This window comes from Saccopteryx leptura, chromosome 5 (genome assembly GCF_036850995.1).
Source record: "Saccopteryx leptura isolate mSacLep1 chromosome 5, mSacLep1_pri_phased_curated, whole genome shotgun sequence".
Lineage (NCBI taxonomy): Eukaryota > Metazoa > Chordata > Mammalia > Chiroptera > Emballonuridae > Saccopteryx > Saccopteryx leptura.
Window position 1 is genome coordinate 193,139,667 of NC_089507.1, and position 15,747 is coordinate 193,155,413.

Genomic DNA, 15,747 nt, shown 5'->3' on the forward strand with positions numbered 1-15,747 from the left:
CAGCCCAAGAGCTGGAGTGTCTGAAGCCCCCTGAGGAAGAAAAGATGGTTGCCTTGAAGGAGAGAAGGGAGTGGCCCCAGCTGGGAAAAGCGGGTCACCACCTTGAGAACAATGAAGGCGTGGCAGTGGACCTAACTCCTGTCCATCAGTGATCTCACCCAGTCTCCTGGCAGAATAGCACCCACGCCCTGACCACGCCCCTAGACTGGACCTCCCCACGTGGGTACAGCACAGGCATGTCAGACCTACTGTGTCCAAAACCAAACCCCTGCCCTCTCCTCTCTGTCCACCCCCCAATCTGTCCTCCCACAGCCGTCTTCAGCTCCGAAAAGTGGCAACGCGGTTGTTCCCGGTTGCCCAGGGCAGCAACCTCACGGCCATCCTTGACTCCTCTTCCTCTCTCCCCCGCTGTATAGAATCCTTCAGCAAATTCTGACAATCTGGCCATTTCTCACCACACCCCCCGAACTGAGCCACCACCCTTCCTTGCCTGGATTTTTGCTGTCCCCCCACACACACACCCCTGCTTCCACCCTTGCCCCTCTCAAATCTACTCTTAGCACAGCAGCCAGGCGACTCTGAAAACAAGCATTAGAGCAAGTCTCTCCTTGGCTCTAAACTCCCCACCATCTTCTTGTCTTGCTCCTGTTAATAGCCAATCGCCTGGGCCCTGTGGGATTACCACTCTCCCCACACCTCATTTTCTGCCACGGCCCCCTCTCCACTCACCTGCTTCATCCACCATTGCAGTTCCTTCAAAACACAGGTGCCTTCCCACCTACTATGCACCTGCCTGGAACTCCCTCTGCCACCTCCTTCAGGTGTGCCCCTTTGCCCAGACGTCATCTCGGTGGCAAGGCCGTCCCTGACCGCCCTACGTACAATCACGCCTCTCCCCAGCACCCTCCCAGGGCCCCTCTCCCGGTTACATTTTCTCATCTGACGTGCCTTTTAAGGGCTGCCACCCTCTCCTAAAACAAGCTGCGTGAGGACAGATCTGTGTTAGTTTTATTGCTGCTGCATTTCCAGCGCCAGACCGGGCGGGACAGGCACAGAGCAGGAGCCCCACGAGTGTGTGCTGAACACATGAAGGACACGGATCCGAGGTGGAAGGTTGTCATGTGCGGATGCTGCACTGGTGCTAGGGGAGGTGCGTCCTGATGCCACTGAAGGGGCCTCACGGGCCTGGACAACAACGGCAGGCAGAGGGGTGGGAGACCAAGGCCCCCACTCTGGCACCACACGGGGCCGGCGCTCCTGGCACAATAGAACAGAACAAGGCAGCCAGGGAGAACGACTGACGTTGGGTTCCTCATCAACCTTGGAACGCCATGGCTTTGAGTCAGATTCTGTCGGATTTCGGAAAGGAAGTAAATGCAGTGTTTTTTGCACCCTGAGTGTTAGGAAGCAATTCATTCCAGAAGTCCCACCATTTAGGGTTCCTGTGAACCAGAAAGGCAGGAGTCCCCGTCCAAAAGGCAAACAGTCTGGAGGTCCCGCTGGCCCGAACTTTAGCCCGGGCGGGGCTGGCCCTGTTGCTCCCAGGACTTCAGACTCGGGGCTCCTTTGGCCACCCGGCAGGACACACAGTCCCGGCAGGAAAGCAGAGTCCTGGGGAAGGGGCCCTCCAGAGCAGGGGCTGCTGACAGTGGGACCGTAAGGTGAGAAGGAAAACGGGCAGAGGTGGCAGCACATGTGACGACCAGGAGACCAGGGCACCTGAGCAAATAGGGGGCGCAGCCAGTGTGGTTGCGAGGGCAGACCCCTGGTGGGAGGGTGGACGGCCAGCCTGGGGACCCCACTGACGAGGCTGGACTTTGAGCCCCCCAGCTAGAGTGTAAGGAGTGGAGGCGCAGGGGCGGCCTGGCGGAGGGGCAGGCCTGGGCACGGATGAGCTCACTGCCAGCGAGGGCTCGTCACAGAGCAGGCGTGGGGTGAGGGGAAAGGGCTGGGTTTGGGTTTGCTCCTGCAAAGTGCACGTGAAGCAGCTTGTAGGTATGTGCCGGCTGGGGACGTGGCCCTCAGATCATGGAGGAGAGTGGGTGAGAACACCCAGGAGATGGCTCGGCGGGGGGACAGCCTCAGGCGGAACGCCGGGCAGGAGAAGAGATGCTCAGAAAGGCCGCCGAGGAGCAGCCGCGGAAGCCGGAGGAAAGCCCGGAGAGCAGGTGGCAAGAGCCCAGGGCAAAGCGTGTCTCTAATGGCTGGCAGCATCCTCACACTGGCTCCACACAGCCCACCCCCATCTCGCACCAGGTCGGCACTCCCCCATCAGGAAGCACACAGCATCCAGAACGTGATAGATGTTTATTTGTGTAATAGGAACAAACATTCAGGGGTATAAATAAGGTAAACTCTTTCCAGCGTACAGTCCATCGTATTCTGACTCCGCAGTGGAAAACATTCTACATGTACTGTCCAGCACTGATCAGACGGTGCACAGAGAAGTCAGCTGTGGCACACACGTGGGTCTAGTGAAACACCAGGTCAGGCAGAGGGCACAGCAGCCAGAAAATGCTCTAACTCCCCTTCTGGGTTGGTATTCCTCGGCACAAAGCCAGCAACCCCAGGACACGGACCTAATGGAGCCAAGACGGAAGCGTTCCAGCAGTCAAGGACAGAGCGATGGGGAATCAGCAAACACAGCTTCACTTTGGGACAGAAATGCCAGATGGCTCAACCCAGCGGAACCCTCCGAGCACTCCATACTGGGAAGCCCTCGGGAGGCCTCCCAAAGCCTGGGAGACCCCTGCAGCGGCACTGTCGGTCGGGAATCTTTTTCTCTACAGATAAGAAGCTGCTGGGGTCCATTAGCTGCACCAGTGAGGAAGTGCCAGGCCCCCAGACATGAGTCCAGAAGGACCAGAGGACAAACGCAGGGTCAGTCCGTTACAGCAGCTGCTTACTAAGCAGCTCTACAACCAGGTTCTCCTGATTCCTGCCATAATCGTGGCTTCATTAACTAACTGGAGAGGAGAGCCCCATAAACACGGAGAGCCTCTGGATCTGGTCTTCGTTCCCCACGAACACCCCGGAAACAGTTCACAGTCAAGCCAGGAGTTCCACGTTACTATTTTATTGGTTTGAAACTTCTGGGTCCTCTTTGTCAGCACCTCTCCTTCAAAGTGAAGGATCCTCTGCCTCTCACACACACACCGTCCCCAACTCCATCTCCTTTCAGAGCTGTTTTTCAGTCGAGTGCCTGTTCTCCCTTCATTCATGGATCACTCACATGGTCTTTTAACCTACAATCCAACACAAACACCCACATCATCTCCCCTCAGTGGTCACCTGCTTCTAGCCTGTTAAAACTTTTAAGAAGTGGCCAAGTAGCTCAGTGGATAAAGCATCATCCTGGCCTGCTGAGGTTGCGGGTTCTATCCCTGGTGAGGGCACGTATGAGAAGCAATCAATGAGTGCACAACTAAATGGAACAACTAAGTGGAATTGGGTGATGCTTCTTTATCTCTCTCTCTGTCTCTCAAATCAATGGGAAAAATTTTTTTTAAAAAGAAAACATTCACACAGAGCACTGCTACAGGTTCCTGAGCTGTATGTGCAGAGCATGGTCCCTAGCCAGAGGGGCAATGGGGTCCTGTGAGTCAGAGACCCTCACCGCCCACGGAGTGGAGACAAGAGGAATGGGCCTTTCCCCATGGAAGGTGCAGACTAGGGGCAGCAGGACGGGCCAAGACCTCAGGCGAACCACTCCAGCTAAGTGTAAAGATTCCAACACAGCCTCACGCCCTCACTCCTCATTTTCAGGCTGGCATTCTAAATGAAGTGCAAAGCACCCAGACGCTGCGGTGGGTGTTAAAGCTGGACTGCTTCTCTCAGGACAGTGTGGTCGCTCTCCAGACCTTGGCTATTCAGGCTGCACGCAGGGCAGGTGGCAGTGTAGTCGGCTGAGAACCCGGTCTGGCATTACAGCAACTCGGGTTCAAATTACCAACTGAGTGCATCAGAAATAGCTGCCACTTACTGAGCGCTTCCACTGTGCCAGGCACTGCGCTAAATGCTTATGTGCATTATCTCAGAAAACCCTCACAGCAATCCCAGGGGAGGTGCGTTACCAGACCCGGTTGGGTCAGAGTTGCACTTAGAAACCTGTCCAGACCTAGGGCTTTCAACCCAACTTCTATCTTCTTAACCGTGGCGCTCAGCCTGCCCTGTTGCCTCAGAGATGGTTTGTTCCAGCTGCTCCTTCAGAGCCCCTGCAGCACATGGCCTGTCTCGTGACATGTCCATGACAGTCACCTCTCATCCCTACCCTGACTTTGGAAGGACAGTGGTACGTGTCACGTGGCTCCTCCCCACTCCACCCTTTTCTCGGGACAGAATCACAAGGTGGGCACAGATGTGAATTACTCCAAAACACAAACGGCAGTGGGGACGACACAGGAACAAGCTCCAGCAAGGACGGACCGCATTTGGTAGAGTAATGAAAACTGGCCTTGGACGGGCTTCTTAGGGACCAGGGTCACTGAGCGTTCACACCCTCCCCCAGCCCACCGCTGTCAACATCAGGGACGCTGGCTCACTGGGCCTGCCGGGAACTCACTGGCAGTCTGCAGATCTGAACTCAAAGACCCATTCCAATCAGCCTCCAGCCAACTCCCCACTAGCTTAGACTCCCGTCACGGGTCTGCTTAGTCTCCCTTAAAACACACTTATTATAATAATAATAATACTCTTATTATTATTATAAGAATAATAATAATTCTTATTATTCAACTCACAATAAGAAGCCCAGTGGGAAAAGATAAATACCATAAAAGTGGGTTCAAAGTCCACTTGGGCAAGATTAAAAGTTACATTTCACGCCTTCTGAGACACTAGTTTCAAACATACATTATAGAATTATACAACACCAAGAGTAAATGTTTTAAATATGATTACATTACAGCTACTAAAATGTTCAGAATATGAAACAGGCCAAAAAATAACAAACATGTAAGGCCCAGGCTGCCTTAGAGGGTTTTGCTTTCAGGAGTAAAACGTGTGTAGTCGCAGGATGCGAGCGCACCCAATGGGAAGCCTCGGGTGTCCCGTGTGCAGCACCCCCGGGGAGGGAAGGCTGCCCAGGCTCGCCCTCTGCAGAGGACCCCCGTTCCTGTGACGCCCAGGTTCACCAGCTCCCTTACTCACTACTTAGGCACTAAAAGCCACTGAAGAACCAACCTGGCGCGCGGGTCAGGCCTCCTAAGCTTGAAGGAGGGAGTGGGGTGTGGGGTCAGATCTCAGATGCACTTACGCCCCTTGCACACAGGCAAGTGGGGCGTGGGGCGACCTGGTCCTCGCCCTGGTGGGCAGACAGTCCAGCGGCCCACGTGAGCCTGGGGAAGCTTTCTCCCCGACCCGGCCCTCCACCTCCTCACCCGCGAGGTGCTCCTGACTCGCACCCAAGGCTGCAGGCTTGTGAGAATGTCTAGCATTCAAATTGGAAAACGAAACAAAAACCTCTGAACTGGGACTGCACAGTATTTATGAATATAAAACAGGTGGGTAACATAAAGCCACACACAGATGTGAGAAACTGAAGTCATGACAAGGGAGGGCACATCATTGTCACATTTTATTTCTCACACACACGAAATGGATCTGAAGGAAGTCACGCCATTAACATCTGCACAGGTATAGGGTTAAAACAGTCTCTGCATCTTATCTGAATGGTGAAATAGCATCAGAAAAGGGGAGAAAGAATAACATTGTGCTACACAGACACTCCAGACTACCCCACTATGAAACTCCTCTTATTTCAGCAGAAAACATATGGAGAAATCCAAAACAGTTAAAGCCAGGCTGACCCTCTGGCCTGGCTGGCAGCTCTCGTGGGCAACCTCCTTCTGTTCCCCAGGTCTCCAGGCCCCCGAACCCCCCTATCGGTGACTACTTCCATAAAGGAACAAGCCAGGCACCCTGATCCCAAACGCAGCCCTGCTCCAGAGTGGCTCTCTGCGGCTGGGCTCCAGCTGAGGCTCCCTGCTCCCCAGGACCCACGTATGCCTACAACAGGGCACCACGGACAACGAGGGGCCTTTCTGCCTCTGGTTCAGGCGACAAAGTTCATTCTTCAGTAAGAAAACTACATTCATTACTAATCACCTCCACTATTTAATTATTGCTGAGATCTGCCTCATCTTAAGGGCACACATTTTAGAAAAGGCCTGGAAACACTTGTTTTTTGGGCTCCTGGGACAGGACTCATTACCCACAGCTGCCTCTGGTGACATGAACGTGCTCAGCCAGAATCCTGGAATACTGGAATTAGAGGATGGCTCAGACACAGGGAGCCAGAGAGTGATGCGTCCCGTCCCGCCCAGGGTCCACAGCCAGGGCTAAAACCCCATGCAAAACACATTTTGTTTTTAAGGGGGACTTGAGGCTGAAAAAGAAGAGCCGTGTGCTAACTCGCAAGTGCAAGCTCAGAAGAAAGAAGCTGAGTCAGTGCCGTGTACGTGCAAAGTCGTGCGGTGACGTGAGCTGAAATGGCGAGAGGGGTCCGCCCTGCACCGGACACTCGTGACCTGGGCTGTGCGTGAGCTCTCAGGGAGGCGGGAGGCTGCTTTCAACAGAAACCAAACAGACCGGCAGCAGGCCAGGTGCCGGAGCGACCATCACGCCCTCATGTGGCAATGAGAACACCCGTGGCACAGAGGAACTGAACACATCCGGGCACCAGGTTCTCTCTCCTGTACCCCCTTCCCAAAGTCAACCCCACTCCTGTAAGTAAGAAGGGAAACAAAATACATCACAGTTGTTGTTTTTTTAAAAAAAAAAGGTCCCCCAGTAAAATATAAACTACATTTAACTGGTCACATTATGTTAAAAGTGTGCATTTAATCTTCAGAATAGTCAAACCTCTAATTCGGTCGGGCTCTCCAGAGTTTTAAGCAGGGATTTGTGGTTTCAGTGAAGAAGTCATGGTACAACTGAAATCACTATAAGAAATAAGGGATTTTAAAAAACACATACACAATACACATCTGCCGTAGGACTAATATATCGTATATATACAACACAGCAGCTACATGAGTGGTCGGCCAGGCAAAGGGCACGGACGAGAAGCCCTCTGCTCCCTGCCTGATGGGAAAGCCCCCAGAAAGGGTTCAGCAGCAACCAGTCTACCGCACACACATGAACACCATCGTCCCTGAAAAGACACGGTTAGCTGGACTGCCCCCTAGGGGCCATCTGAGCCTAAACACGTAGGAAGGGGCTCGGTTACAGTACATTCTACTGCATACACTTGAAATATTACAGTGTGGTTGGTTGGTTTTTTTAACCAGACTATTATAAATACATTTCCGTGCTTTCTCAAGAAAACTTTTCAGTCTGTGATGAAGTAGGGTGAACCCATGTCATAAAGCAGAGCTCACGTCCCACAGGACTTCATGGGGACAGAATGCTTATCTGAGCAATAAGCCTTGTCCCGCCAGCCTACAGAGGCCAAAGCCCCTGGAGCTCCGAGGCAGGGTTACACAGCAGCTCGGGTGGAAGCTCTCCGGCAGCAAAGACACCCAAGCCATGAACCTCTTCCCTGCTGGGGACAAACACAGGAACGGGGGCCCTGACCGGCTGGCCACAGCTGAACAGGCACGCTCTGACCAAGCCCAGTTCCCCTGGTGAGAGCCGGCAGCGCCAGCAGCCACTCCTGAGCTGGGCACCGCTGTCCTGCAGGCTTTTCACACTTGTTTTAAAAAACCGAAATGGTTTTACCCCCATGACTTCTTTCCAACTCAAAGCTGTCGTTTACTTACAACCCAAATCATAAGCACAGAGATTGTATGTACAGAATATTTTTAAAACCCACAGATAAAAAACGTTCTACCAAAAAAATTTTAAAAAAAGAAAAAAAGACAGTGAGCTGAAGCCTCGTCCTTGTCTCAGTGCCACCAGCGGGGCTCGCGCGGACCTGCCCCTCAGCCCTCGTCGCCCCTAGTCCTCTGTGGCCCCTGTCAGCATCCCCTTGTCGGTCAGGTGAGACTTGAGCGTGTTGAAGATGTGGAGCTGCTGATCTGGCCGCAAGGTCATGAACTGCTGGATCAGCTTGCTCGGGTTCGGGCCCCTGGAAGAGAACGTGACAAAGTGACACGGGCGGGCCCAGCGACTGGGAGGGCCCGATGATCCGAGTGGCAGCTGCCACCTCTGGACTCTCTACTCACAGAGAGGGGCCTCAGGGAATCCATGAACAACAGTAGCAACGGTAACCTGCATTCATATTCGGGATGCTTTCCACTAAAACTGAGATGTAGCTCAATCTCTAGAATTTCCCCCTATTTAAAAATCCACCCCCGGGGTCCGATGGAAAGGCGCCGTACCTGATAAAACTGGCGATGTACACATTGACAAAGGTAGCCATCAGATACTGGCAGTCAAAGCGGTCCATGATGCCCCCATGGCCAGGAATAGTGTTGGCAAAGTCCTGTCAGAGGCAGAAGGACCGGTGAGCCCGGGCTCAGCCGAGACCAAGCCCTGCCTGTGGCCCTCAGCGCCCGGCTGCTGCCCGGACCAGCTGAGGGAAACAGGGAAACAGCGGAGCGAGCACTGACTCAGAGGCTGAGGCTGTAACAGGACGTGATCTTACTAAATTACAAAGTTCTTTTTAAAGAAAGATGTAAGATATTAACAAATGGAAAATCCAACTATTCCATTTTCTTGGAAACAATGTCTTTTTATTTAACCTCCCTACACTCCATGCATGTGTGAAGAGCGCACACTGATAGCCCCGTAGTTTGCAGGGAGTGGTGGTTGATGGGGGGCAGGGGGTGGGGGGTAGGCAGAAAAGGTGGAAAGGGGCCTGGCTGGGAGACAGCGAGAGGAACAGAGAAGGGGCTTTTCCTACTTTGATTTTAAAGGCTCGTTTGAATCCACTTGCGAAGAAGCCTCCGAAGGGGCCAATGAGCGAGGCAAAGGTGGAGAGGGCGATGCTGTGAATCTGGAAGGGGTACATCCGGACGATTTTCTAAGAAGAATAAATGAAGTAAAAGTCAAGATGCCTAGAGGCCCAGCCTCAGTACATGTTAATATAAACAATGCTTTATGCAACTAACTCTATTGCCCCCACCCCTCTAAAAATAAAACATAATTACTAAGAAGGCCAACTTATGTTTAACCTGTAATGTCTTAAAAACATTAAAGGAGCTGTCATTCAATCTCTTGCATCATATGCTGGTTTGGCTGAAGCACATGAAGACGACGCAGCCTTACACAGACACTAGTTGAGAAAAGGAAGGGTGTCTGACTACTCTCTCTGCAGATAATCTTTATTATATGCGGCTTAAGTGTCTGTCACGGATAGCTTATTGGTTGCTTGCGTAACTGTACTAGCCAATGGGGTGAAGTTGCCACGGCATTCAAATAGTCCCGCCTTCTGGCATGCCACCTCACAAATTGAGGTTAAAGATTGGAGCAATTATTATGCTGTTAAGAAATCTTAACACCAGAAGGGGTCTTTGCAATGGTACAAGACTAGAGGTTCTCCAATTGAAAAATAATGTCATAATAGCTAAGTCTTTGGTTCCTCTAAAGGTGAAATACATGTCATTCCAAGAATTGATTTGGCTCCATCTCAAACAGGGTTGCCGTTTCAATTGAGACGTAGACAATTTCCTGTAAAACTTGCCTTTGCTATGACCATCAATAAGTCTCAGGGCCAAACGCTCAAGCGTGTTGGCATTTTTTTACCTGAGCTTGCATTTGGTCACGGTCAACTTTATGTTGCCTGTTCAAGAGTTTGTGAAAGAACGGACGTAAAATTAAAAATAATTGATGGTCCTCTGCAAGGCGAGCTTAAAAATGATGGAAAGATCTACACAAGAAATGTTGTGTACAAAGAGATCTTTGACATGTGAATTAACATTTTATTATTTAAATCACCTTTATTTATTGAGCTAGTGGTGGCTCTTAAGAAATGTACCGCCAGTGGTTTCCTTCATTGCACTCTACTTTAAGCAATTAAGCAAGTAGAAGGAGGAAACCCCGTGGGGCAGTAAGCAAAGGGGCATCCTCGCCGCCTGCCCTGGGTAATTGTTTGAATTAGCAGACATCTTTGCACAAATCATTTTAATTACAATTTATAATATCTAGAACAGCGGTCATTTCGTATGACCGCCGGGCTTTCTAGTTATGCATAATCTTTGATGCTACACCAGAACTTGGTAAGAGGTAGTTCCTTAAAAATTTGGTGCAGCATGAAATCTAAAATCCTATCAATGAACTTTTGCAATAAAATCCTTTGGTCTACCTAGCACTTTGAATGGACCTTTGACCCGTGCATGACTGGGTAACCCCGTGCACTGGACATTTAGAAAATACTGGTTCACTGAGGTATGCCAGCCTTCTGAATGCAGACACATTTAAGCTGTACAATGTCAAAATATTCTATATTAGAATTCCACAGTCTCATCAGGAAACCCTTCCAGGAAGCTGCTGAGCTCAGGGAAGACACTCCATCTCTAAAACCCCACTTCCATGGAAGCCACATGCTATCATTGTTAACAGTCACTGTCAGCTGTTCCTTGAAGTGACAGGCTCACTTTATTCATGTTCAAGAAAAATGTCGATTACCCATGTCTAAGACACTTCAGTTTGTCAGATCTTTCCAAGCAAAAATTATGTTTCTCTAAAAAAGCAGCTAGGTCTGTTCATAGCACAAGCAAGGCCCACATGCTTTCCCTTTGGGTGACCAGGACTTTAGGAATCAGCAGAAGTGCTTTATCATACTGTTCATTTTGATACAAAGAATATTAGAAAGGTATGTTCAAGGGTCAAGATTTAATCAAATTAGTAATTTTACTATTTTGCCTTACGAGGAACTGGCTTGCTTTTTGAGAGGGCAGGGCACGAGGAATCCAATGATTCACCCTCACCTAGTGCCACTGCCCTCACTCATGCTAAGTCGCCAGCAGGTGTGCCCACCAGTGCCTCTGTCAACAGAGTGAAAAGGGCAAATAATGTCATTGTTTATTATGAAAATAGCTATGACCTCACAGGCCCTGAAAGGATATCAGGGTCTTTCTGGGATCCCCAAAGCACACTTGGAGAATCACTGGTCCTAATGATCGGAAGTGGAAAAGGTCTCCTCTTGGCCTCCCCAGGAACTGACTTGAACAATTCCCCTTCATCCTGGGGCCTACAGCTTTGGGGAGGAAGGTGGCTCTTCTGAGGGAAGCAGTGGTGGAGAGGGGGCTGTCTCCTGTGGCCACTATCCCACTGGGGTTAGTCCCACCGTGGGAGCAGCACGTACCCAGCCGATGGCCGACTGGATCACCTCAGGAATGTTGTACTCATGCAGGAGAAACAGGTCCGAGGGCTCACAGTCCACAGTGAAGCTGTTGGTGTCATTGTTGTACTCCACGGGGCAGACGAAGCATCTGTACCCAGACATCACATAGGACAGCTGAGGATGAAGAACAGAGAGACAGGCAAAGGAGACACGTGCCGCCATCCTGCCCGGGCAACAGGCACACTGGTTTGGCCACGTCCCTTACACTGCCCGGCACCCTCTAACTGCAAGCCATGCACTGAGTCAGAGGCCAGGTTTCCCCACATGTGTATTCCACCTGAACTGGGGTGGGGAGAGGGTTCACAGCCCACTGAGGGTGCACACATACTTGCCCAAACACCCAGGTCCTGAATGAATCCAGGAAAAGCCTAAGGAATGTGGCAGAAGACTGTAAGAAGTTTCTCCCCACTTGGGGGCGCTACAGCCCCCTTTCTCAGATCTCTTCGGGTGGTGCTAACTGAAGGCAGGAGGTGGGGGAATGGCAGAGGGGGAGGCAGGCAGCCAGGAGGAAGGCGCTGAGGAAGTGGGCACTGAGGACACACGGACAGCACTGCAAAGGGGGACTGGCCCCGGGTCAGAGCAGGAAAAGGCACTCAGAAGGGCTGGGAGATCGTCCCCCTCCGGGCAGCGCACACAGCAGGAACTCTGGGCTGGAGTGGCATATCTCACCCCACTCTTACTCTCAACCTTAAATATCAAGTGCCCGGCAGGAATGCCATCCGCCGAGTGTCGCGTGCCTCAGCATGAGGAGCACAAGGCGCACACAGCCCCCGCTCCCTGGCTAAGACCCTACTTGAAAACTGGCGGGTGAACAGCTGGTGCTGCCCGTGCCAGTTACAGAGCGGGCCATGCTGGTGCTCTTCTTCAGGGCCAGGTCCCATCCATAGGACAGATTCTCTGGCCTTGGGAGACAGGCTCGCTAGCCCTGAACAGACTTCACAGATGGGTGTGAGGCCCCTGTCACTCCTCCACCCCGCTGGGAGCCACCACCTACCAGAAGGCCAAAGAGCACAGTAGCAAAGAAGCCCCCAATGAAGCCTTCCCAGGTCTTCTTCGGTGACAGCTGTGGATGGAGAACAAGTTCTAAGAAAGAGCGTTTGATAACTCTGACTTTGGGAACAATGAATACTTGTTAAAAACCTCCCTCAGTTAACCACCTCCCCTTCTAAAATACCTCCATGCTTGGTTTCCTTGTCCCCTGCCTGATTCCCCTCAGTTTCCTTTCTGTTTTAGTAAGGCATTCAAATTATCTCATTATAAAGTAGTATGCTAATGAAACAGCAATACTCAAATTCAGATTAGAGCCTCCAAAATGTGCTCGTATGGTCTATAAAAATATTTTCTCTATTAGCTTTTTTGTTCTTGTGGGTAACTCAACATTTTCCTTTGATTTTTCTCCTAAAACTGTTTAGGACCAGCCTTTCTCCAGGATGACATGAAGGTACACCCACCAGCTAGACCTCCTGTGTCCCACGCTGATCTACTCATTCGAAAGCACCACCCTTCCCTCATGGTGATACTTCACGTTACAGTGATCCACTTACCTTGATGAGTGGCGTCCGACCAAAGAAGAAGCCGAACATATAGGCCATGATGTCATTACAGATTACGCAAGAAATGGGGACAATGAACCTAGGAAATAAACCAAAGAATCGACTCTATCAAGATTAATACCTCAGAAGCCTGCAAGATAACACTATTCATAAATTCCAATATCAAAATAACTCACAGAGAACTTGTTACCTATTAAGAAATAACTTAAAATTTTAAAATACCAGCCGTGGCTGGGCAGCTTAGCTGGTTAGAGTGCGTTCGATACACCAAGGTATGTTGTAACCATCCCTACAAGGGATTCTAATGTTGCGCAGGGTGAGAACCACTGGCTTAGAAGGTAAGGCACCTGCCCATAAGAAACACCCGCAAATAAAAGGGAAAATTCCCTCACAGTCGTCACTCACCAGATCATTCCCTCAAACAGGTTGTGAATAACAAGATGTGACTGGGTGACAACAATCAGTAAGGTTACATGGGTCCAGCCAAACTGCAAAAGAAGAAAAGAGTTAACTTTACCTATCGGTTTACCTTGAAAGGAACTTCAAATAACAGTCAATACCATGCAGAAAATTGCTGAGAAACAGGTAGGAAAGATATCTGCTTCTGCACCTGCCTTATCAGTAGTGAAAAGGCACAGAACAGGCCTCTGGGAGAACCTCTGTCCCCCAGCAACGGTCCCCATCAACAGTCAGGACGACAGGGCTCACTAGGAGTAAGTCCTTCTGTGCTCTGGAAACCTGGGTACTGTATTTACTGAGTGCCTGGGGCTCTCGGAAGGAAACACCTTCAAGTTGAGAAAGCGCTGTAGGCTCTCTATGGATGGGTAATGCCTGGGGTGCTGAGGCAGGGCAGTAAGAAACTAGAAAACCGCCTGGCAAGTGGGATGAGGAAAACTGAGACAAATAGTTAAACAAGGTCGAGCAATTAATAGCTTGCTAATAAACTGCGCGCACACACACTCACACAGTTCCCTTACCATGTAGAACTGCAGGCGGTAATGCTTCTTGACCAGACTCAATACAAACATGCAGAATCCTGGTTCAAGAAGGGAAGAGAAAGGGCAAAATGAATCACGTTCTGCATTTACCTGTGTCCTAGTCATTTCCTTTACCTGTGGACATGATCATGATTGTGATCTTTTGGCTAACTTCCTGGCAGTAGTTAGCCAGAGCACAATTCCAAACTCCAGGTAAGGGAGGAGGGAAGAAGACATGGACTAGTTCTTCAGATAGCAATCAAAAGGGAAAAAATAACTCCTTCAAGACAATCAAAGGAAGGCACTACCTTTAAATCTTGCAGACTATACTCAATTTAGACCACTGCTCACCAGATAGAGCAGCAGCCAGCAAACAAGCCCGGCCAGCCACCTGAGTGTACTGTATAACTAAAATTTTACTCACGGCCCACAGCTATGCCTGTTTGTTTACATATTGTCTGTGGTTGCTTTTGTGTTACAAGGGCAGACTGGGGAGTTGCAACAGAGACTCGAGCCCTCAAAGCCTAAAATATTTATTATCTGGACTTTTAAGAAAAAGCTTGCTGACCTCCGCCCCAGTAAAGACGTCTGGTGAAGGGAAGATGCCCCAGGTATGGAGTGGAGGCCGCCCTTGCCTCTCTCTCGCACTGATGCATATGGTGGCAAGAAACAGCTGCAGCCCCACCCACTTCCCCAGTAAGGAAAGGACTAGTACCCGATAGTGTGCTGGGCCCCTCAAAGCAGTCCTGCCCAGAAGAGAGCCTGTGGCCATTCGACACCCTGCCCTCCTGCTGGGGGAGCTCAGGGTCTGAGGCCTGCCCTCTGAACACCCTCACTGTCTGCAGACCCCTTAGCAGTGGATTTTGTATTTTAATACCCAGGCGTCATTCACAAAGCTGATCAAAAATAGGTCAGACAAATTTAGGTCGGAATAACTTTGTCGTGCGCCTCAAACTAGCTTTGAAGGCAGCGATGGAAAACACTAGCCTCATCAGAACTAGTGCACCGTCTGAACTGAGCTTGCATTGACCTGCACTTCACTGTTTGTCAAGTTTTAATGTATCCGACTAACTCCTCACCATAAGTTCCCAGTTTTAGCTCTAGATTAATTACAAAAGGGCTCACTGAGACTCAGAAGGACTAAGCTCAAAGCCCCTCAGAGATCAGTCTTTAAAATGCAAATCAGTAAAATTCGCACCACACTGCAATATCTGTCCTTCAAGGAGGGCCCCTAAGAAGACGCTCTTAAAGATGGCGGCCTGCTTTTATGTGTCAGTGATAAAAACTGGTGGCTTTCCTGTATATAATTTTAATTTTACATCCTTTTAGAATTTTGCTTATGCAAAAATATAGGTATGAATGTACAAAAATAGTGTGCTCTTTTGTAATCTACTTTCTAGACTCTCAAATAATGTAATATTTTTATATTTCAATATTTTAATAAACCCAAGTGGTCCACGTTTACAAAAACAGGTAGATTTTGTTTTGGGCACAATGCAGACTCTCTGCCAACAGGAGAGTCATGGCAGGACCATGCTTGGCTGTCCTCCAGGGCACGGACTGCTGTCCCCACACCAGAGCCCCTCAGTCTCACCTGTCCTGGTAAAGAGTTGCTACAGCTCACACAGGGCACAGCCCTCCGCTCTGCTCCCTTGCGTGGTCAGAGTTAACATTATCAGAACTTTACATTAATCAAGAAACTGCCAATCCCTACTCAGCAGACACACAAAACCGGACAGACAGACTGGTGAGCCATCCGGGCATACCTATCAGGTAGAGAGTAAAGGAAATGAACCGGTGGTATCTGCTGAGAATCCGCAAAGGCTCCTCTCTCTGGACCAAAGTGAAGAAATAATCCGTCACTGTTTCGCCGTAGAAGAAATAGTTTACACACAGTAAAAAGTACCTGGAAATGAATACAGGTCATTGC

General features: G+C 50.2%; 1 protein-coding gene across 1 annotated transcript in view; it reads right to left on the reverse strand.

Annotated features, from left to right (window-relative positions):
- Window positions 1–5,556: 5,556 nt before the first annotated feature.
- CDS2 (CDP-diacylglycerol synthase 2) overlaps window positions 5,557–15,747 on the reverse strand; it is a 40,177-nt gene continuing 29,986 nt past the window's right edge. The window contains exons 5-13 of the mRNA XM_066387236.1: window positions 15,584–15,723; window positions 13,818–13,876; window positions 13,246–13,328; window positions 12,832–12,919; window positions 12,282–12,350; window positions 11,249–11,401; window positions 8,846–8,965; window positions 8,322–8,425; window positions 5,557–8,068 (exon numbers count right to left, since the gene is read on the reverse strand). Of these exons, the coding sequence (XP_066243333.1) occupies window positions 7,939–8,068; window positions 8,322–8,425; window positions 8,846–8,965; window positions 11,249–11,401; window positions 12,282–12,350; window positions 12,832–12,919; window positions 13,246–13,328; window positions 13,818–13,876; window positions 15,584–15,723 (946 nt within the window). The 3' untranslated portion in view covers window positions 5,557–7,938. The remainder of the gene's footprint in view (window positions 8,069–8,321; window positions 8,426–8,845; window positions 8,966–11,248; window positions 11,402–12,281; window positions 12,351–12,831; window positions 12,920–13,245; window positions 13,329–13,817; window positions 13,877–15,583; window positions 15,724–15,747) is intronic.